The 24,978-nt window shown below is 34.2% G+C and overlaps 2 protein-coding genes and 1 pseudogene across 2 annotated transcripts; all 3 read right to left on the reverse strand.

Annotated features, from left to right (window-relative positions):
• Positions 1-11,602: 11,602 nt before the first annotated feature.
• LOC145615498 (uncharacterized protein At5g01610-like) lies at positions 11,603-12,354 on the reverse strand. Its single transcript, XM_081670577.1, has one exon. It carries the CDS (start codon positions 12,280-12,282, stop codon positions 11,776-11,778), a length of 507 nt encoding a protein of 168 aa, XP_081526703.1. The 5' UTR covers positions 12,283-12,354; the 3' UTR covers positions 11,603-11,775.
• A 1,787-nt stretch (positions 12,355-14,141) lies between these two features.
• Positions 14,142-14,953, reverse strand: LOC145615509 (uncharacterized protein At5g01610-like). Its single transcript, XM_081670587.1, has one exon. It carries the CDS (start codon positions 14,900-14,902, stop codon positions 14,441-14,443), a length of 462 nt encoding a protein of 153 aa, XP_081526713.1. The 5' UTR covers positions 14,903-14,953; the 3' UTR covers positions 14,142-14,440.
• A 2,444-nt stretch (positions 14,954-17,397) lies between these two features.
• LOC145624103 (exocyst complex component SEC15B pseudogene) lies at positions 17,398-20,117 on the reverse strand (annotated as a pseudogene).
• Between the last annotated feature and the right edge of the window lie 4,861 nt (positions 20,118-24,978).

A 24,978-nucleotide genomic window follows, 5' to 3' on the forward strand; every position in this document is an offset into this window, starting at 1 on the left:
AACGTATAATTTTGTCATATTTTTTCAAATTAATACCACTTTAGATAATATTTTATATGCTTATCCAACACCTCATAACATTCGTTAGCAAAATCCTTTACATTTTACAATTAGAATTTGGATGTCTTTTTTATCGTACGTCTGTTGAGAGTGTGCCAATTTCGAAATTTAACGATGAGATTTTGGTCTATCGATTAAGATTCATAACATATGTTTGTCGAGTATGAAAATTATCCTTGTCTGACGTAAAAGTATACACGTTGATCATTAATTATTGCGCAAAATAGAGTTGAAAATTGTGCTTTCCGTAATTTGATGGAAATGTTGGCTGAATTGAAAGTTATCATCTTGAAATTGGCTTTAGTAGGCAAGTGAAAGTAGTAAAGGAGTCTATTTATAATACGACTTGTTATACTGTATTAAGTTGCCACTTTATATAGATCACGTTCTGGCATTATTGCATACCAAATTATTTGGGCGGAACAGTTCAAAATGAGGAAATTATTAAATTATGTGATTAGGTAAGTTGCCTAATCTCAATAGTATTGTATACGTTATTTAATTTATATATACGTAATCAAAGATCTAGAGGTAAGAATATAAACATAAAGTGATGACATAAATTAAATTAGGGTAGAATTTTTTTGAAAGAAAATTAAGGTAGAATTTTATATAAACTCATGTGAAGAAATCACATACCTAGTTTTATAATTAGGACTATTAATTGAAATCAAGGGAAATTTCTAAGTAGTTACTCCCTTTGTCACTTTTTAATTTTTACACTTTGAGCATTTTGTCTCTCATAATTTTTTTTTTTTCCCAAATACAATGATTTAAAATGATAAAGGACATACACATTAATTCATGCTCTAGGTTGTTAAAGCATACAATTGAATCAAGGATGATGATACATGATACTCCCATAGCTGGACTTGGGGCATGTTCTGATTTACTGAACTGAACTGAACTGAATTGAATATTTTATGAGAGAAGGAAATTAAAAATTGAACTGAAGTGAACTGAACTTAATCAAAAGAGAATAGGTCTTGGTAAGTTTTAGAGCGAATATATAGACAAGGGCACTTGCAAAATTCACATTTACTTTGACTAGGTCTTTGCCGCTTAACAAAGTTTGTGTATTGAAAGAGTACATAAATAGGAATTGTCAACTCTGGATGTACTCATAGAATTTGCCTCTTTTAATTATGCTTTGACTTGACAATTGGATAAAGTAAACTTTTATATAATGCTTTGAAAAATTTCAACCTAGCTAGCTTAAATGGGCATAATATTCCATCCTTTTTGAAGTTGTAAAGTAACATTAACTCTTGATACGAAAAATAAAAAAATAGGTTCTATTCTTTTGAAGAGTAGAGCAAGTGTCAATAAAGCAGATTGAGTCAGAAGAGCAGAATTTAGCATAATAGATTTTAATAAAATAGGACAGCTCTATAAAACATGACCTAACTATATTTTCCAGTAAAAATAGATTAAAAATAGAATTTCAAATACTACGTAGAAGTTTATAATTTCTCTTCAATAAAGGTATGTGGATTGTGGAAGTAGGACTAGAAGAAAACAACTACTGTAATTCGTATTATAAAAGGGTAATCATACAAAAACTAAAGGAAAACATAATTTTAGTTTTCTAATTAGTGTTTGAGGGTAATTTGTTGTCTGAAAATGGCGTTGAATAGTTGAAGTTTTTCATGTATGAAGAAAAATTTGTCTTATTTCAAAATATTGGTAACAACATGACTAATACTAAATATGTAAATTAGTGTCTATTCTGATTTACTGAAATGAGCTGAACTAAACTGAATTGAACTTAACTTATTGGACCTAAATTGAACTGAACTGAACTGAACTGAACTAAATTGAATATTTAAGAGAGAATGAAAGAAATTGAGAACTGAGCTGAATTTATTGGAGCTAAACTAAACTGAAAATAAGTTGAAGAGAACAGACCCTTAGTGGATTAACCTTTCACTTGTCATACACTACTCATACCGATTTTAAAATACAATCTCATTTAAATCTATATGTGCAAGTTGCTCATTCTTATGCCATGTGACTTGAACCACGGCCAGTATTAACATACGAAGAAACTTGCTTTCGGTCATTTGTCTCATATACTCGGTATTGAACAATGAATCTAATGCATTATTTTACAATAGTTCTCAAAATTTGGACAATGAACTCATATATTGAACAATGAGTACCATACATTGGTGTCCAGTTTCAGGTTTTGCAATTAGACTCTTAGAGTTTGAACAATGAGTCTCCCAGTCTCGTATTCTGATCATTGAGTTTTAGATTTTGGACAATGAATCCATGAATTTGAGTTTCGAATTTAGACAACGAACTCCAATTTTAGATGCTGAGTACGTTTAAAAAATTCAAATGGTGCAAATAAACTACGTAGTATAATGAAATAATAATCATATGAATGCCCTCCTTTTACGTTCTTAATTTCCATTGTTATGGTAATTAAATAGAACTCAGAAAACCGAATATAATATTATAATTTATTTCATAGCTATTAAAGTATAAGGATTTTATAGTTACTTAGGCACTTGAAAAGTACTCAATAAACATTCAACAACATATAAAATATATAGCATTACAAAATGCACTCAATCAACAACATATAAAATACCAATTGACTATTGGTATAGTCGTGATTAGGACTACACTTAGTAGGGAGGACTCTGTGTTCGATCCCTTACAACAGCATTTGGGAAGGGGCTGGAACCTAACCACGCAGAACTGATCCCCGAATCTGGATTAACGCAAAGGGTGAACCGAGTAGAACAACAATGAATAAATAAATAATACTCCCTCCGTTTTTAAATACTTGCTCCATTTCTCCAAGCGCGGAGTTTTAGGAGAAATTAGAGAAAATAATAAAATATGGAGGCAGTGGGGTTGGTGGAAGAGTAAAAATTGTAAAAAAAACAAAAGTAGTGGAGATAATTGAAGGAGATAGAGTATGAAATTAATATTGTTGGGTCCACTAGGTGAGAGGAATTAATTAAATATTGTCAAAGCTTTCCAAATAGGGAAATGGAGCAAGGATTTAAAAACGGCCGGAAAAGAAAAGTGAAACTAGTATTTAAAAACGGAAGGAGTAGCATTACAATTATGGATAGGGCGGGAATATTAGGTAGTATAATTGAAGGAATTAATACTATATGTCTATATCTATATTCTACATAACAGAATAAAACCCACTCAATTAGTTATTTCCTTTCTTATAATGTTCATATCAATGACGAAACATATCATACAATTATGTTTTATGTAGCATATTCTTATCATTGCCTAAAAATATTCCTGATGTCGAAGAATTTCATAAGTTATGGATAATGATTCATGAATCATTACAACACCGTTCATCTCACTTCTCAATAAATCAATATACGACATAGTACTATTTTAAATTAGGCCAAATTAAGTGAATCAATCATAGATAATCTATTTTAATTACTCATCTAATAATTTGGCAGGAATAAAATAATAGCTATAGAGTAGACGTGTACCAATTTTCCCTTCATACGAGTAGTTGACAATTGACAGCTTAACATGCCGGGAGGTATGCAAACATTATGTATTAATTGTTGTATTTCCTCGTTTTAATTGCACCAAGAGGAATTTCACACTTCCCAATGCATTACTTTAGCTATTAATATCTTCAATTTTACTTTTGTAAAAATTATAAAAATTTGATATTTGAATAGTAAATTTTGAGACAAATCTAACTAGATCCTACATGACTATATTTTTCCTAATGGATAAATCACAAATGATGGTCAAAGAAATTAAGTGAATAGTGTAAAAGTCCTTATGGTGCAATAAAAGAAAAACGGAGGAAGTATATATATTTATTTACTTCATCTGTTTTAATTTATTAATTTGTTTTTTTATTTTATATTTGTCAATATAAAATTTAATTTTTCTGTAAAAAAATATATGTGTAAAAAATTTAATACACCAAAAAAGAATTTGTATAGGTTAAAGATAAAAGATGATTGATGAATAAGAATGCAAAAGTTTACATGTCAAAAAATTCAAGAATAAATGGAGTAGCTCGTTTAAAATAAATATTCCCTCATTATAAAAAAATATATACTACCTCCGTGAAATGTTATATGCAATTTTGGAATATTTTATATCTCACAATTTATACTCCAAAGTTGCACCATAACATTTAACGAGATAATATTAAATTTGTATTGTATTCTAGATAAAGAGAGTATATGTAAAAATTAAATTTGAAGTAGGAATGATATATGTCATAATATGAATTTAAATTTGGTCAAATATATTAAAATCATGATAATTTTAAAACTTGACAATTAAAAGTAAAAACACATTTTTCTTATTTCATGTTTTTGAATTTTTTTTTTATTTTCAAACTATCATAAATTCGAGAAGAAAAATCCTTGTATATGTATGAAGAAATTGTCTTGGGACTGCTCATCAGCTAATGTTGACTTTTGGAGGGGGCAACATCGCCACATACTCTTGGGGTTGGGAGCATCCCCTTGGTTGAACTTTGGTCAATGCTAAAGGTTGGAAGAGCGAAATTTTATAATGTACTTATACCTTAAAAGATGTTAGAAAAAAATATACATGTTGATTCCGGAAATAAAAAATAGACAAATTAAGAACTTCCCTGAAATAAATTCGTCATACTTAAATCAAAGACCCATCCTTCGGTTGTGCTGTGGTTTGGTACCCACTGCCTTCAAAGCGAAATACGCCACCACCATAATTTGGGTAGAGGTCAATGAGAGAAACGTCTTCCTTCGTCGCATCATCATTGTGTTACGAACACTGTAATCACTGAAAATATTGACCCTGCTACATCAACTATCGTCTGTCCTCAATCTCGTTCTTCTGGTAAACCTTTTTCCTGTGTAGCTTGTCATTGTGATTATAGTTGTTTTTCTATAAGACACAGGTGTTTTTTGGTGACGATCACTAAGGGAAAGGAATCGTCTTCGTTCAAAGATGCGGTTAAAGACATCGATTGGCGTAATGGCACATAGACAGTTGAGGATCTTCTTCTTGGTAAAAAGGCAATTGGTAGTGGCTGAGTGTATAAAATCAAGTACACAAACAAGTCGAAAGTGAACGTCTTAAGGCTCGTTTGGTTGTTCGTGGCAATCGACAGGTTGCCGGGGTTAATCATAATGAGACGTTTGCTCCTATTGCAAAAATGGGTACAGTACGTCTCTAATTTCTAATTGTTGTTGTGTCTTTACATTGGGAGTTACATCAGATTGATGTTCATAATGCATTTCTTCATGATGATTTGGATAAAGTGGTATATATGCAATTTCCTCCAGGGTACACACATTCCGATACCTGTAAAGTTTGCAGGTTGCGGAAGTCTTTATATAGCTTGAAACAAGCCCCAAGGCAGTGGTTTTCAAAGCTGTCTAGTGCTCTGCAAGATTTTGGGTTTTTAAACTCATATTCTGATTACTTTCTATTTAGCTATGTATAGGGAAGTGTATCTTTACATGTTGTCTATGTCGATGATTGGATCATTACAGGGCCTCTCATGATGCCATTGTGAGGTTTAAAGCCTATTTGTGCAAATGCTTTTATATGAAGGATTTGGGGGCGCTTAAGTATTTTTTAGCTAGGCATTGTGGTTGCTCATAGTCAGGAGGTATCTTTCTCAACGAATTCTCAACAAAAGTACGCTTTGGATATCTTGACTGAGGCAGGTATGTTGGGTCGCAAACTCACTAATACTCCAATGGAGCAGAATCATCGTCTTGCACATACTTCGGGTGAGCCGTTTGCTCATACGGATCAGTATCGTCGATTGGTTGGACGATTGGTTTATTTGTCAGTTACTCTACTAGAGTTGAGTTATTCGGTGCATGCTTTGGCTCAGGTTTTAAGTGATCCGCAGGTTTCTCTTGGGACGCGTTTATTCATGTCTTGCGCTACCTTAAGGCTAGTCCAGGACAAGACATCTTGTTGCTACTTATGAAGGATTTACGATTGACGATGTTTTGTGATAGTGATTGGGCGGCGTGTCCTTTGACTCGGCGTTCTTTGACAGGTTATCTTGTGTTTTTAGGTCACTCGCCTATTTCTTAGAAGACTAAGAAATGTCTCTCGTTCCTCGGCCAAAGCCGAATATCGTTCCATGGCAGTTGCATACTTGCGAGTTGAAATGGTTGAAGGCATTGTTGCTTTTTCTTGGAGTTAGTCGTACAAAGTCTATGCAGTTGTTCGTGATAGTCAGTCGGCCTTGGCTTATTGCTAAGAATCCAGTGTTTCATGATCGTACGAAGCATATTGAGGTAGATTGTCAGTTAGTTCGTGATGAGTTGTTGAAGGGTAATATTTCTACTTCATATGTTTCGACGCATCATGAGTAGACAGATATTCTTACAAAGGGTCTTGGACGATAACAATTTGGGTTTTTGTTACGTAAGTTGGGCATTCATGATTTGTATGCACCAACTTGAGGAGGAGTAATATAAGTCGGTTGGTTTTATGTTAATATGTATTTTTGGCATGTATATATCTTTTAGGAGTTTTAGGCAAGTCGGGTCTCCTTTGTATTGCCCTATATATGTTGTCGTGAATATCAACATAAGGCTTAGGCCGTTTCTTCCAATTGTTCTAGAATTTAGCATTACGAGTACAAGTTACAACGACCACGTTTTATTTGATTAAATAGTCATGAATAAAAGTGGGTCAATTTAGTAATTAGTCAAATTAAACAGGTAAAAACAACCGAGTATTGTAGTATAAATACCCGGAGAGTGCCCCGGGCTGGTAGTTTGGGAAAAAGTATGAAGGTAGTGACTATTTTAGACTTTTAGTACTTCTTTGTATCTAACGATATCCTAATTATTTACACTAGATATTTGTTCAAAAACTTAGTGTTTTTTTTTTTTTTTTTTTTTTTTTTTTTTTTTTTTTTTGATAATCAGTTCAAAAACTTAGTGTAATCAATAATTACATACTTGTATTTGTCCTGTTCTTTCTTAGCAGCCAGGAAACACAACATTACAGCACAGTGGCTAACATAGTAACATGGCTTATGCTTTTCTAGGTTGAATTAATAGTATCTCCATTATTTTGTCTTTCCGAAACTCCAAACATCACACACTACAATTATCTTGTCTTTATTTCCTTTTTTTAGGGACTACAATTATTTTGTCTCACGCAAAGATTAGTACTTAGATTGCCATAATTTCTAAAAGCAATCTCAAAAGATGCATCTCATATTAAACCGTTGACACTTGACAAGAAGATTAGCTTAATTGTGTTCAATTATTTCTTCAACATTTATAATTAGGTACTAAAGAAAAACTGATCGTAGTCACCTACTTCAAATGAATTGCCCGACCCAAAGTTGATATACAGATTGCACCCTTAATTACAACAATATAGAATGTCAAAATATCGAAATTGACCTTCAAAAATTTGGATAAAGTCGAATCCAATTCGACATTTCACCCAGTTTAATCCATTTCTAAGACTAGTGGTCTGTTCTCTTCGGGTTATTTTTAGTTCAGTTTGGTTCAACTCTGCTTCAACAAGTTCAGTTTAATTCATCTTTGCTCCAATAAGTTCAGTTCAGTTCAATCAATCAGAACAAACCCTAAGGGGGCGTGTATGACAAACTAACAATTAATTTTTATTTTTTTTTCCTCTAACTTTTGGATTTTTAGTTTGGTCAAACTGCTAAAAAATATGTTGGGTAGTGGTTTTTTTTTTGTTAATTTTTAAGCTATTTTTCCGTCAAAAGCTAATATGAATAGCTTTTCTGTTGGCTTTTAGCTTGTTGGCCCACTTTATCGCTAATAAACAACTAATAACCACAAATTATTTTACCAAACACTTTTGTAAACAGTTGGGTTAAACAACTAACTTTAAAAGCCAATTCATACACCTAATAGTTCAGCTAGTCAAACAAGCCAAGCAAATAAGTCAACAGCCGATTGCCAAACAACCCCTAAGTAGTTTGTATTTATCCGATAACCTTTACATGCCCAAGTGCCCAACATTGACCTATCAATTATATTTCCAATTTTTTCCCAGTATCCTCAATCCAATTTAAGTTAAAAATTTAATCTTTAAAAACGGATTTAAAAAAATAATCTGGCTAGGATTGGATAGGACTTTAAATTTTATCCAACTAACTTTCACCCCGAATCATAATCTAATTCACAATTGACCCAATCAGTCGATGCTAACTAGCTAACTTGATTAAAGGCTTATTGATGAGTACTCCATAGTACATAAGACATTAAATCAAATGTAGTTTACATCATTTACCTTTTGTAGTTGTAACTCATTTCAAGACTGATTGTGCTAATAACCATATACTGTATCCCTAAAACAATTTCATGCAACGGTTCATCATTCCAGCTGCTGACAATGTAATTACAGCAGCAGCAGCAGCAGCACATGGAACCTGCTGGGCCGTTAAATAGCCACTAGCCAGTCTCATGTATTCAGGCTTATGTTTTTCCAACTATTCGATCACATTGGGAAGTATATATCTATGCCCCAAGTTTGCGATCTCTTTCCTCACAGCCAAGAGAGTAGAATAAGATGAAAACTCGGGTGTGCAACAAAATCAGCATGTTATCATTATACGTAGCTCGTAAACTACTACCAGAGTACAAGTAACACCTCATACATTTGACAAATCTAATTAGTATTAATATTCTGGAACAGCAGAATCAGACCTTCTATAAGGGCATCAAAATCTGAATCCTTTGCAACAGACAACACACGCGGAATAGTTTTGGAACATAAAGGAGGGGAAGCTGAACAAAGTAGCAAAGACTTTTCAAAGTAACTTCAGTTGTGGAAAGACATGGGATTTTTGCAACTAGCAAGAATCACACAAAAACTTCATACAACAAACACATGATTAATTGAAACAAATGTTCAACTCCCTGCTGTGTTTTCCTAGAATGTTAGGCCAACCAAATTCACCTGCAACTTACACTCGGAATAATCCATTGCTCACATACTATAATGTATGCTCTATGCATTCTACAGAAGTAATTCCTGGATAATTAAGAGTCCACTATTTAAGGATGGGCAAAGCCAACAACTTCAAACGCCTTGGATTGAGGCAACTAAAGAGCAGAATTAAAAAATGTTACAAGGAAAACACAGGCTGAGTCGACCTATCCCTGATACGGTGATACACCAATTGGATTGACACCCCAAATGCTTACTGTTTTAAGTCTGAAACCTCTATAGGATTGAAGACTGAAAAGCTAAATGGTTGAAGCGTCTTATGAAAGAAAAATTGAAACTCCAACATTGAAGAACTAAACAGGTAGTAGTTGCAAAAGTGCTACAGGTCCATGTGATGTATTAGTCAAAATCTAAAGCTCCTGTATACAATTGAGATTAACTAGCTTAACACAGCTTCATCATCTAGGATAAAACACCTTTATATTGACCACTTAAACCTCCACAATGAGACCAAGGAAAATTGGAAACATTAATTATTAAGCGCCAGCTAAACAACCTATAGCTCCATAAGACCTTATAGTAACTGAGATACTATGCCAAGAACAAAATCATTGATGCAAGGGCAAAGAAGGAAATGTAGTACCTTAAGTGTGTTTAGGTGGCTATCATGGAAGAAAAGGGAGGAAAGGGGGGCAAGGTAGGGGAAAGCGAGAGAAAGGAAAAAGGAAGGTGAGGGAATTGAAGGGAATGACTTGCACTTTCCTTCCAAATCTTTCTAACAACGGAAAAAAGGTGGTGGAGTATGGATCTCCAAACAAAGAAAATTGAATTCCTCGCTTTATTCCCCTTATTCAAATATAATAATACTAGTAGCTCCATTAACTCAAAGCAAGGTTCATTACATTAGAACTAAATCTACTACATATAAAGGAAGCTAAATCCAAAGAGCCACCTGATACTCCCAACGATAGCAAACATCCTCAAATAAGCAGATCCACCACACACTACAGTAAATCAAGAAGGGGAGAGGTGAAGATGCAAAACTTAGATGCAATGCCCAACTTGTCTACAGAAACTAATGAAGCATAAAAGCAAGTGATCTCAACAAAATTAAGCACCAACCACCAACGACCTATCTTTAAACGAAGATAATCTTATTGGATGAACAAGCTAAACAAGGAAGAAAATGAATGAGGGATATCAAATGAGATCCTGACTAAAGATACGCCTTAACCACCAAAAATGAAACACATAAACCTTATTTCTCCACCCAATAAAGCCTAAGAACTCTAACTGCTTCAAGGATGGAAGGGAATTGGGCGGGGAAGTGAAAGCAAGCTTATAAGCAATAACACCAACCAACTACATAAAACATATTTAAACCCCTTGCCAACTGCATATTTTGTTTGGAAAAATTATTTGACCTCATGAAGTAAGCTGCAAGATGAAGAAGAAACATCAAGTAACAAGCCTTTCATTCGCCACTACAAATCTTTAAGCCTATCATTCTTGATTATCCCTTTACAAACTCCAAAATAATGGACGTAGACTTGTATGAAGTGTAGTGACTTTGGTCTCATATGACTGAGAAATCCCATCCTACACTCATTTCATTCAGTGCTGCGGTAAGGCAAGGTGCGGCCTACAACAAAGGAAGGGGGACAGCTTGCATGCTCTAGCCCTTTCTCCATAAAACATACTTCCCCTTTATACTTAATTTTCTATCTATAAGTTGTGTACAGGTCTATAACAACATTTATCTGTAATCTAAGAACACTACAAAAACTTTGAAAATTTCCTTTTTCAAACATAAGAAGAATAAGTAAGCTACATCCTCCAGTTTGAGGAATCAGACTTTTTCCAGATACCTAGCATCATCTCCATCTTTGCTACAGCGTGTACTTACTAACTATGCAAGATTACAAGGATTAGAAGTCTTGCTTCCAATCTGTACTTCCAACCAAAGAACATCCTCCAAACCCAAAAAAGTGACAGCAGGGTTAAGATCAGATTTATCAACAATCTGATCCTCTAGGAAAAAAACATACTCTCACAAATGTCTAATCTTCCCAGTAAACTTGCACAATTGATAGCTAATTACAATTCCTTACAAGGTGAAAGCAGTAACCCTTATCCCCCTCCCCCTCCAAGTCTACAACCATCAAGAACATCAGAAACAGCACAAAATAAACTTTCATTCAAGATTTAAACAGTATTAATCTTGTTCCTTCATCTACAAAAAAGTTAATTTGAAGCTGAACAGAAATAGTTTCCTACTCCTCTTCCTCAATAGCAGAGTGATTACTCAACCATTCAATCAAACCCAATCATATTTTAATAAGTTTCATGATTAAAAAAACATCAGAAACAGCATCACAACATATTTTGATAAAAGGTTTGACATCATTCCTGTTTCTTTATTAACAAAAGGATTATTTGTAGAAACGTACTACATAAGCCTACTAGACTCTGACTAATTCGGAAATAAACCGGGGGAAGCTCAACAAACAGCCGCTTACCAACTGATCCAAGTACCAATTGGTAATTCAGTACTAACAAAGTAGCAATCGATAAACACATTCACAAAGTATGAAGTCAACCAACCATTAAAAACTGCACAAAATTAAAGCAAAACAGATTTATGATCATAATTTCTCGTTATCCAAATTTACATACAACAAGGGTTAATTTAAATCTTTCTTGCTTAATCACAGCAAGATCCAACAACAAAAGGCAAAAAAAAAAAAACCCATTAAAATTAACCCCAAAACAAAACAAACCCACAAATTAAAACCCTCAAATCGAAGAAACAGAAGACCTAATATCATCATTAATCACCCTAACCTGATCATCTTCAACATGATTGACGCAATCTAATCCACACCCACATTGCGGGCACTCCTCGAAATTATCAATAGGGAAATTAGCAGAAGCAATTCCAACAGAAAACTCAAGTTCATCATCAGCCCTTCTAACTTCAACAATATTCAACCAAACGAAGAAAACCTTAACACTAACCCCAGTAAGTTTAGTAAGCTTGTTTTTTGAGATAAACCCACTAATTGTAGGCTTGTATTTCAGCTGATAAGACCCTTCTAATGAAAAACTACAACTCCCATTTAAAAATGCCTTGAAACTTCCTGTTTTTTCGTTCAATTCATACCCTAAAGCACCTTTTGGAAGAATACCCATTGGAAAATTGAAGGTTTCCAAGGCTTCGTAGGCTGATAGATTGTCATCAATGGCGGCAACGGCGGTGATGAGTGAGACAAGGAAGAGGAGGATTGAAGAAGAAGATGCCATTGTTATTGTGAAGGGAAGAAGTTGTGAATTTTGATTTGGTACTATAGAAGTTTTAGTATTTTGGGGTGTTAATTTTGTCTTTAGTTGGAAATTTGATGCAACATATGGCTAAATTGATGTGCCAAAAGATACAATAATATTGGTGGAAATTTTGATAATTGACGTGTTTAATTGAGAGATTTTATTTGAAGGGGTACTAACAGCGCGAAGTTCTAGTCTCTCCTAATTAATTATGGGTTTGAAAATTAGGTTGAAATTATGGATTATGAAAGATGATAAATGATCTTGTTGCTCTTGTTAAAAAAAAAATAAAAATATTGTTGTCATATTGGTAAAAATATCAATAAAAATGATTTCGAATCTAAAATATCGTTTAGCTATAAGAGCACGTCGCCATCTCTAATTGTAACGGGTTACTTGAGAGATTCTTCCTTCGTTTTTTTAGTTAACACCGTTTGACTTTTGCATTATTTATAAACTACATTTTGACTTTATTTTGTATTTATTGCTATGATAAAACGTTTTCATGTGAAATCTTGTTTGAACCATCTTACTATATATTTTATACATGATATTATTGGAAGGAGACCTACTTGCAATTTTTAGAAGTTTCCACTTTTTAGTTTGAATAATGTAGTTAAAATGACAAATTTGCTTGGTGAGCTATTATGGCTGACAATAACTTGGCGAAAGGAGGAAACATGGTAATCAACCATTTATATAACAAGCTACTCCTTATTAGCTAAACTATTGGGATTCAAACTAATGATGAAAAGTAGCTTGAATTTTATGTAACATGACAAGATAGTTAAAATTTAACCTGCAATTAGAGATGCTCTTATACTCTATTCGTCTTTTATTACTTGCTTTATAATACTTTTCATATGTTTTAACATATATATTTTGATAAACCAATTCTCATGGTATCTCACAATTGTCCCACACCCAAAGTTTAAAGACCACAAAGTAAAGGAGAATCAACATTTATTTTCAAAGCTTTGATAAAACAATTCTCATGGTATCTCACAATTGTCTCAAACCCAAAGTTTAAAGACCACAAAGTAAAGGAGAATCAACATTTATTCTCAAAGTTTTTTGTTTTTTTTTGTTTTTTTTTTTTGTTTTTTTTTGTTTTTTTTTTCCAAGTAACTAGATCAATTTATTCCATCATTCCTCCATCTCCATCACACTCAATGACTCATGTATAGCACAAGTTCAAATATATAATACTTAGTATTCAACATTGAACCACTAATCTCACAAACTAAAAATTTGATTGAAGGGAGGGGTAGAAGTGTAGAACTTAAAGTTTCTACATAACTTTGTTTATTTCAATCCAGTGATCTGAACTATTGTCCCACATACTACGTATAAGGTCGATAAGGATTTAAGGATAAATGGATAACATAACAAATATCTTGAACCTCATGATTCATGTCATCAATTCACATGTTGTAGAACTTGCGGAAACTCCCACGTGAAACACGCCTTCGCATTAAAGTTAACACCAACTCTAAAACTAGATCGTACTCACGGCATACTAGATGACGGAATACTAAACAATTATAGAGCAAGTCGATCAATCGATCTTGAGATGGTATCACAAGTTCATAGTAATTCTTCTGAATACTCCGTAATAAGAGCTTAAATCGAAAGGTCATCACATTTATCTCACAATAAGTTATTGTGACACTATATAATTATACGAAATATTTCCTAATTGTAACATATCGATCAAGAAGTTGTGTGGTATTAATAATGCTATTATACTATATGACTTGGAACTTTTCTAATAGGGCTTCAAGTAATCGTGTTCATTTACCATTTTATTTATCAACTTTTTGAAAGATAAAATAAAGTACATACCAAACATGTAAACGTATCTCATAAAGGAAAACAATGCTTCATCCCTTTACATATCATTTGTTATTACAAATCCTAAAAAAAGAACTTTTTGCATCATCAAAGAAAGTCTAACTTACTTTAATTTATCAAAAAAGAAATTGGGGAATCATTCATTATATATATAATTATGATTATTAAAAATGTTCCTTATAACTAGAATAAGTGGAAAGTTAATCCAAATATCCAATACATTTCTTATTATTCTCCTTACATTTTTAATCTAATACTAGTACATAAAATAAACTAACTTACCCTACAAAACAGCAAGATTAGCATCATCACAATCAAACCCACATCCGCAAGATGGCGACTCCTCGAAACCTTCGAGGGGGAAGTTCGCGGAGGCGATACCGACGGAGAACTGAAGCTCACCGTTTTTCTTATCGACTTCGACGATACTCAGCCACAGAAGCAACACCTTAACACTAATACCCTTGAGGTGTGTAAGACGGTCTTTCGAGATAACCCCGGTGATGGTTGATTTGTATTCTAGATCATATCCTTCAATGGTGAACTTACATGTTTGAGGCAAATAGACCTTGAACTCCCCCGTTTCAGGGTTGAGCTCGTAGCCGGTTACTCCATTAGGGAGTAGACCAACCGGGAAGTCGTAGCTCTCTAAGACTTCGTAGGCGGTTGGTTTGGCGGTGGCGACGACGGAGAGTGAGATGAGGAAGAGGAGGAGAAGGGGTGTTGTGGTGGTTGATGAAGACATTGCTAAGGAGGGGTAAGTGAGTTAAGTTTGTTTGACAAAATGAAAAGTTTGGATGGATTGGAGTATTTATATTTGGTGGGATAAGGGATATTTGACACGTGTCTGATTATTTATGAATAGGTAGTTGATTAACGTGGACATAAGTGAATTTCACTCGAGCTCCACGAGGGGAGTAATCAGGGATAAATGACTGAATTACCCAGCTTACTATTCGTCGAAGGTTCGTCAACAATGTCTTTGATTAATCTACCCTTGTAGAATAGTCATACCCTATTACAGAGTACAAAGTATTCACCATTGCACAAGGGTAAAATTGACTGCTTGGCTTGGTGGATGACAATTGACAACACAAGTCATCAGCGCCACAACCAAGGTGGAGTCCGTCCAATAGAGGCTGATAGTTAGAGCGTACCACCAAACGCAAGACCAATCAGATATTGATCGAGTGGTTAGCCAAGACATGATTACATGTCTTTGCTCAACGATACACAAAAATGGAACCCATATCGGTAACTACTTGGCTTGTCGGCGCTACATATAAACACGCCACTTACTAGTAGCCACTGGCCACCACCAAAGCCAATTAGCTTTGTGTATGAGCACAAGTCTGAGTCACTAATAAAATAAAATAAAAATAAAAATAAAAAAGCCAATAGTCTCAATACCAAGGTGAAGCTCAACCAATTATGCCCTGGCCATCAGTCCAACAACAATATTTCACTGCCAATGAAATAGTTTCTAATAAAAGCGGCAAACATGACGTTTGTCCTCCCTAGCATCTACTTACCTTGGTTGATCTATTAATGATCATACAGATCATTTGCAGGATGATCATTTGCAAGATATAGGTGATCAAACCATGTTGGATCATAATACATTAGACATGGCAGTCGATGATACTACAGCACTCTCAAACAAAAAGAAGAGCTAGAAGTTGATGACAGAGCTACCAACAATTCTAGAATATATGAGAAGATAGTTTGTAATACTCCCTCCGTCTCTTTATTAATGTCCACTTTCTATCATTTATTACTCACATAATAAAGAGAAAGTGGATATTAATAAAGAGACGGAGGGAGTATTACAAAATTATGTAATAACAAACTTCCCTAGATTCCAGGAAGTTAGTTATAGCAAGAAGTTTTTGTAATAAGCAAGTATTTAAGTAGCTTCGTCTTCGTTTCAGACATTCAATGTACATTCATTCATACACTTTATCAGAAACAACAACAACCCAAAAAAAAAAGGAGCATTCTCTCCAATTTGTTCTGTATTCTATTGTCAACTATTCAATGATCCTGATTAGAAATGATAACATGATGTCATGGTCTAAAGACAAGGACCATCAATGGCAGCATTGTTAACATGTTTATTCGTAAAATGTCCCATTCTAGCACTTTTATGTTCAGCTTAGGCAAAGAAATAACTGTACATTCATGAAGGGTTTAAGTTTCAAATAGACATAACACCAAATTCTCCCAAAGTTCTAAATACACCACCAATTTAATATTCTACATGTCTCCATTCCTAACAAAGTCATATAAATGGATAAGTAAGCTTTCATTAACCATTATGAACAACCTTCTACTAATTAAGCTTATGATGTACAGTCATGTATTGCTCATATCTAGCAAAAAAAAAGACTGTTTATATATACTTTCATGGCTTGTTCACTAATTGAAGACTTTGAAGGGATCGTTGATGCATATCACCTTCAATTTGAGCATATTAGTGACTTTCTCACCATGAAAAAGCATTCATGCTCGAAAAAGCTTTCAGCTAGCCTGAATTTTAACAGGGCAATGCTCTTCCATTTATATGTATGATGCCTTTACTAGTTTATGTTGACCAATTTTACAGCATGACATCCCATTAACTTAAACGGCCACTCCTCCTTCCCTCTTGCATTATCCCATCTAATATATAGTCAAACCCTAACCTTCTTAGCAAAAACTCCCATTTGCTCTGTATATAAGGAGATAACAAAAGGTTCAAGGAGTTTACCAAAGAACTAACAACAACAAAATTAACATGAACCAAAAACAGACTTCCCTCTAAAAAATCAAGGCATTGCTGCACTGAAGCTAAATAACTTAGCATAATCTAGCTGACTAGCTTCATACTGCCAAGACTGCCAAGTGCCAACTATACGTAACAATAAATTTGTTGCAAAAGATTGAAGATCAAACTAAGTAAGAACAACTATTTCTGATTTATGCTTTAAATAATGTGTTCATCATTAACCAAAATTAAAATTTGACAAAGAATGATCATAATGCTAAATTGTAGTTAGCCAGGGAAAAATTAGACGACAAGATCAATGAGATAAGTACAGGATCTTGGAGCATGAAGCTTGCATTCTTTAAACAATATGACTCATGGGGTTGAAAATGAGAAGGATGATGAGCCAAATTTAGAAAACTAATGATGAACACACCTTAAAAGGAGGCAAAAAATCAGGGGAACAAACAACTGTCAAATGAAAAAGAAGTACCTTTTTAAGTTAAAGATCATAAATAAATCTCACTATTCTTTCAATGAATAAAATACAACATCAAAATGTAGGTATTGAAAACTACATACAGGATAAAATATCAAACATGATTTTACAAACAATAATATGTTTATTGGATCTGCATATATAGTTAGCAATGAACAACTATCAGGAAACAAGAACAATAAACACCTCCTCAAAATAAAGCAATTGGCTACTTACAGGTCTACGTCAAATCAGCTAACCTCCCTTAGCCTTTTTATCAACGCGTCCAGAGACTTCCTTTTGGGATTCGGCTTAGCTCCCCTGGTGGCAAAGAAGCTCCTATCTGATGGATCCCTTAGTTTCTCAGAAATGGTTACAACTTTCCTGTAGTCCAAAGCATTGTAAGTTTTTTCCCTGATAACAGGATTTAGGAAGTTCTCTGGGTTATTGCTTAAAAGCAAATTAACCAGCTGCCTCGACTCAGCTAGGCCTAATTTTAGCTCATTTGCTTCAGCTTCGGAGAGAATAGATCCCTGACTTTCTGCAAATGACTCTAATAACTGAATATCAATGTCGAGCCCTGTAATTGCATTAACATTAAACCTCTTCACTAAATCTCCCATCAAAGCACCGATAATCTTTCCAGATATGTGAGACATTACATCCTGTAGAACCCTCTTAAGAACTTGTGGGGGTAATATCTGCTGAGCAGTCGAAACCAGAGTCTCCAGGAATATTATAACCTCATTCACATACTCATTACCGCCCTGAAGAGGCTCGTCACCCAGCCAATTAACATTCTCCATCAGTGACATAAAACCATCTATCTTAACCTTAATCATCCCAGCAAGCATTTCTTCTGCTGCATCACGAGACTTCTTTAATGGGAACAGCCTCTTTCCCCTATCTGCCATTCTCAAAGGTATGCCCGAGAGCTGAGCAGCATGCTTAAAGAAGAAATCACAGGCTCGCTCAAACACTGCCATATTCGCGGCAACTTGCATAGCTTGTGAAACACCAAACACAGAAGTCTTAATCAACTTAACTAGAGCCTCGTCAAGAACCTCACTCAACAATCTATCCAAATACTTCTTAACCACATCATAAGAATCCAACTGCCCACCATATGACATAAAACTCACAGAATCCTCAATAAACGACCTCACAATTCTACAACAATCAGGCACAGTAGTCGAAAAAGGAGCCACATAAGGAAAAGCCGGGGTAATATCCGAAGTCTGCAATTGAAAAGCTAACACATTCATAGAATACTCATACTCTTTCTTCATCAACATTTGCTCAAACTTATCAGCATTAACCGCATCAGTAATCTGCTTACGACAATCCGATAACAACAATTCATGATACTTATCCCTATGCTTACTCAACACATCAAGCAAAGCATCAACCGGATACCCAAACCTCCTCAACGAAACCCCAAGCAAACTCACATAATCCTTGATCAACAACAAATGATTCGCGGTCTGCATTCGCGAAAACTGATCCTCTAACACAGAACACATCTTACTAATAGCCAATTCCCACAAATTCTCAACCTCCCATTTCGTAATCAACCCCCCACCAGTCCTCAATACCCTATCCTCAACAATGAAAAACCCAGCAATTTGCGCAAAAAAAGTTTGATGTGACTCTAAAAACGGTGTCATAGAAGATACCTGAAAATCAGAAGTCAATTGCAACTTTCGAGTTTCGAAATAATAATGCTTAAACCGATCCTCAGCTCCCAACGATTGATGAATATGAAACGCCCTATACAACGGCGTAAGATCAAACCCTAAGCTCCCTCCATTGACATTCCCACCACCATTTTCTCTCTCCAACTCAAGATCCAATCCATCATCTTCTTCCTCCAACGCATAAACACAATCCCTAACACTCAACCTCGACTGCTCCTCCGCTTGTCGCTGCTTCATCCTCAACTCCTCCTCCCTTTGCCGAGCCGAAGACGCTTGTCCAATCGCAAACTGCCCTAAATTCCTACTCACAGCTCGAATCTCAACAAGCCAATCCCCAAATTCCTTATTCGCTTTCTTCTCAACATAAACCCTAACTGCCGGAATATGCTTCTCCAGCATCCTCTTCAACGTCGAAGATGGCGCAATCTTCAGCAAATTCCTCTCAATCTGATCAACACATCGTAGCGCCAAATACAACTGATCATTCTCAATATGCGCGTTACTCCTTGCACAAAGCTCGACAATCTCAACGCAGATCTTCACCGAACCCAAACACATCAACAGATTATTGTTAACATTCCGAGCTTCGATGAAAGCATCGAGAGAGCTCAACAATGGCTGCGCAACTGACTGAAGATGAGCATTCGACAATGAAAGTGACGATTTCAGATCATCGACATCGGAGAGAAGTGAGCGAAGATCATCGACTGCTAAGATGAAGTCTTGGTAGTGAGCTTTGCAGACTTCTTCGATCTCCGATTCCTTGGAACGAGTGAAGGCTTTGAGGTTGTGGAGCAGGAAGTCCGGTTTCCCGGCGGCGAAAGCTTTTCTGACGAAGGGAGAGAGGTCTTCGCCGTTGCAGATGGCGGAGGAGAGGAGGAGTTGGTCTTGTTTATCGGCGCCGGAGGAGTTATCGCCGCCGTCTGCCGGAGATATTCTCCGGCGACTTTTGGTTGACTGCATTAGAGAGAGAGGGGGAGGAGAGGGAAAGTGGGTTGAAGGAGGAGAGAGAAAGTGGAGATGGCGGAGATTTAGGAGAGAGGAGAGAGAAAGTGGGTGATTTGGACAGAGGGTGAGGGGTGTGAAATGACGGAAATGCCCCTGGGAGCCGTAGAAGTTTAAAAACACACCAATCCAAGCCGATCTGAAACTGACTCGAAAAAAATATTAATCCAAATTTTGACTCGTTAAACAAATAATTAAGTATGACTGTATGAGCATAACTCAACTTTAAAAATTGACCCGAACTAATTCGACCACTCAACTTTAAAACTTGACCCGAATCAATTCGACCACATCGAACTCAATCTGATTGGGAGGGTGAGGGGTAGTTTGGGGATTTTGGAGGTGATGGATTTTGACAAGGTGGAAAGTTGGGGAATGTGGTGTGAGATGATGGAGAGAGAGCGTTGACGTTAAGGATTAGGCGTTATATTGACGTGTTGCGGTTTTGTTGGACCGTTTTCTTTATTATCAACCTTGTAATTGCTTGTTTGATTCAAAGGTTTTGCTGTAATAATACATGGAGTAGTTGATAATGTTCATGATTAAAATGATTTGTATCTTGTTGTTTCAACAAAAAAAATCTACTACTCGTACATCTAAAAAGTGGAAGGTTGTGGAATAATTTGGGGAAAATAAATGTTATTCACTAAATTAGGCATGTTCACTTCACCTTAAAAAAATAATATTAAGTAAAAATAATTACTCCGAGTGTAATTTAATAAAAATAAGTTCAATTCATTAAAATTCAGTTTTCTTAAAGAAGAATTATAATAGAAAATCAGTAAAAATAAGTTCGGTTTAAGAAAAAATAATTTCAGTTCAGTAAATTAATTTAAGTTCAGCAAATATAATTTTGTTTCAATAAAAATAATTTCAATTCAGCAAAATAAGGTGAAGTGAACGGGGCCTTAATATTGAATTGAATGAATTTACCCTTAATTTACTATAATAACTTTAAGATTTAAGATCAACTCCAATGGTAAGTTACAAGGCTTTAAGCGGAAATTTTAAGATGCACCAAATAGGTGCACTATGCCTATACTTTTGAACATTTAGTAAAAATCTGAACAATTTCAAATTTTGAACATGTACTAAAAATATCCGAACATCGCAAATTTTGAACATTTAGTTAAAAAATCTGAACAATCGCAATGCGTCACACCTATACTTTTGAACATGTAGTAAAAAAATCTGAACAATCGCGAATTTTGAACATTTAGTAAAAAAATCTTAACATCGCAAATTTTGAACATCTATCTATATCTATATCTATCTATACTTAGTATTTAAAAACAAAAATCATCATCCTTATAATGCCACAAGTACATTCCTTTTTTTTTTTTCTCCGATGCCACATGTCACCTCATCTAATCTTTCTTTTTTTAATCCCTTTTCTCTTAAAAAAAAAAAAAACACACACACACACTTTAATTCAATACATGTATAATGATTGAAGGTTGTTTAGTTCACTTTCCTCCAGTTTAATTTCTACTACAATTGCATTTAATCTTCACTTCTTCTTCTCTTCTATAAACTATTAATTTGCCAATATAAATATATTAAAAAATAATTATATATATTGTATACCTATTAATAAACCGTGCATTGCACAGGCCAGAAGGCTAGTTTAGTAAAAAAAAAAAACCTGAACAATCGCAATGCACCACGCCTATACTTTTGAACATTTAGTAAAAAAAATATGAACAATAACAAATTTTGAACATTTATTAAATAATCTGAACAATCACAAATTTTGAATTATTGCGAGTCGGAAAAATTTTGAAAGAAGTTTGTCTGACTCGTAATAATTCAATAGTTTTGTAATATAAACTGAACATTTATTGTATACCAAATGAACATTTCTTTATAAAATATGAACATAAAAATTGCACGTTTATGTTCATTTTTTGTGACGTGTTCATATATTTTTAACTAAATGTTCATTTTTTTGTAAAATGTTCAATTTTTTTTTATTAAATGTTCAAAAGTATATACGTGGTGCACCTATTTCTAGATAGGGCTGTTCATCGGTCCAAGACCGGACCGGACCGACCCGGATAAGACCGAAAATTAGAATTTTAAGAACCGAAGACCAAGAACCGAAGACCGGACCGATTAAATGAGGACCGAACCTGGAACGGACCGAAAGAATCGGTCCAAAACCCGAACCGGACCGTTTTGGACCAATTTAAGAATTTTTTTAAAAAGAATATTAATTTTTAATAAAGTCAAGGGAAACACAAAAAAAAAATATTGGAAAAACTATATTGTAACGTCATTTTTGCGTCTTTTTTTGTATGTTTAGTGCAAAAAAACTTATAAAGTTAAAGTTTTCTAAGCTTATTAAGGATAATTTTAAACATTATTTAAGGTTTCACACATATTTTTTATAAAAAAACGGTCCGGTCCAAAAACTGTAAAGTTAAAGTATACATAGGGTTTTGGACCGGACCGAAGACCGGAAAAATGAATTTCAAGACCTGAAGACCAGACCGATTAATTCGGTATGGTCCGGGGTGGTCCGGTCCATTTTTTCGGTCCGGACCGATTTATGAACACCCCTATTTCTAGGTGCACCATTGTGCACATGATACTAATTGGGCTTTAAGGGCTAGGGGTGTCCATTCGATTTGGATTTAGCCCAAATCTAATTCAATCTGAAATAAATTATGGTTTTCAATCATCAAATCCAATCTGATCCGAATTCCTCACCAAATCCAATTCGATCTGAATTCCTCACTAAATCCAATCCAATATGAAATAATTTTCGGTTATTTGGATCTGACGAAAATCCAAATAAAATACCTTGCAAATTTTATGGGCCTATATGCGGTTATAAAAATAGAAATGCAATAAAAATTCAATTTTTTAACGTATATAGTTATACATGATTAATACAAGTATTGAAAGCATAGGTTTACATGATTAATATTAATATTTAATATAATTACAAACATAGCTTAACATGATTGATATTAACAATACTAAGGCCCTGTTCACTAAAATTCAGTAAAAAAATTTAATTTCAGTAAAAATAAGTTCAGTTCAGTAAATTAATTTCAGTTTAGTAAAATTAATTTCAGTTCTGTAAAAATCAGTAATTTTAAAGAAGAAATAAAATAGAGAATCAGTAAAAAAAAATCCAGTTCAGTAAAATTAATTTCAGTTCAGTAAAAATAATTTAAATTCAGCAAAAATAATTTCAGTTCAGTAAAAATAATTTAAATTCAGCAAAAATAATTTCAGTTCAGTAAAAATAATTTCAGTTCAGCAAGGTGAAGTGAACGAGACCTTATATATAATATAGCGGTTTCATATTTCGATTATTTTGATTTTTTGGATCCGAACAAGGCCAATCCGTTCCGATCCGAACATCCTTTTTTTTTAAAAAAAAAAAAAAAAAAAACAATCTGATCCGATCCGAGTTAATAATTCGGTTTAGATTGGATTGTACGGTTTTAATCCGATTAATGGACACCCTTAATATGGGCCTTGTACTTTGCAACAAATAAAATATAAAACAAACACTAGTAGAAAATATCAAAAAGGCACCCCCTAATTGGCACCGGTTCAGTCCAAACCGGTGTCAAAAATGGGCTACAAAATTGGTGGGAAGGTAAATCAGAGTAAAAGGCACCGGTTCACTTCAAACCGGTGTCTAAAACATAAAGGCCACCGGTTTGAACCGGTGCCTTTGTGAACCGAACCTTTTAATTATTTTTTTTAAAAAAACCCGGCCTTATCTCTCCTTAAAACCCTAAAGCGCAGCTTGCTCCTCTCTCTCCTCTCAATCCGCCTCTTTCACTCTCTCCTCTCCATTCTCTCTCCTCTCCTCTCCTCTCCCTTCTCTCTCCTCGATCTCTCCGTCCCATTCACTTCTCTTTCTCTACAACAACAACACCACCGCAATAAGAACAACACCACCACCACAACAACAACAACACCACCGCAACAACAAGGGTTTCACCACCGTAACAACAACAACAACATTAAGGGTTTTTTGTATCAATTTTTTTGCGTTTCTGGGTTTCAACGGGTTTTTTGTTTCATTTTTTTTGCGTTTTTGGGTTTTTGTTTCACTTCTCTTTCAATTTTTTTTGTTTTCTAGGTTTTTGTCGATTAAAATCCAAATAGTAAGGGTTTTGTTCGATTTCAATTTTTGTTTTCAGATTGGGTTTCTGGGTTTTTGTTTTTGCGTTTCTGGGTTGTTGTTTTCAGATTGGGTTTTTCAGATTTGGGTTTTTGCGTTTTGGTTTTTCAGATTGGGTTTCTGGGTTTTGGTTTTTCAGATTGGGTTTGATTTTTTTTTTTCAATTTTTGGGATTAAATTATGGGTTTTTTTTTCGAAGCTTAATTGTATTAATGTTTTTTTTTTAATAATAATTGGTGCAGATATGTTATTCAGATATGAAATCGAAGAAGCAAGATACAAGAATGAATGGTGTTTTTGTTTTTTTTTTTTTTTTTTTTTTTTTTTTTTTTTTTGATTAACAATATTGTAATTTTTTAAAAAAAATTTATATCGTAAATTTTTTTTTGTATTTATATGTTGTAATTTTTTTTTTGTATTTATATGTTGTAATATTTTTTTTTTTTGATTATGTATTGCAAATTTGCAAATTTTCGATGATATTGATGTTGCAATTTTCGAAGATATTGATGATGTTTTAATCGATTTATATTACGTTTTGATGTTGTTATGTATTTTAGACTAATTAATTTTTAAGTGGAAAAAACAAAAAAAAAAAAAAATATATATTTTTTGGCACTTTTGGCACCGGTTAACCGGTGCCAAAAACAACAAAATTATTTTTTTTGGCCATTTTTGGCACCGGTTAACCGGTGCTAATTCCGAGTTTTGGCACCGGTTTGAACCGGTGCCTTTTAACAACCCT

The sequence above is a fragment of the Chenopodium album genome, chromosome 3 (genome assembly GCF_948465745.1).
Source record: "Chenopodium album chromosome 3, dcCheAlbu1.1, whole genome shotgun sequence".
Classification (NCBI taxonomy): domain Eukaryota; kingdom Viridiplantae; phylum Streptophyta; class Magnoliopsida; order Caryophyllales; family Amaranthaceae; genus Chenopodium; species Chenopodium album.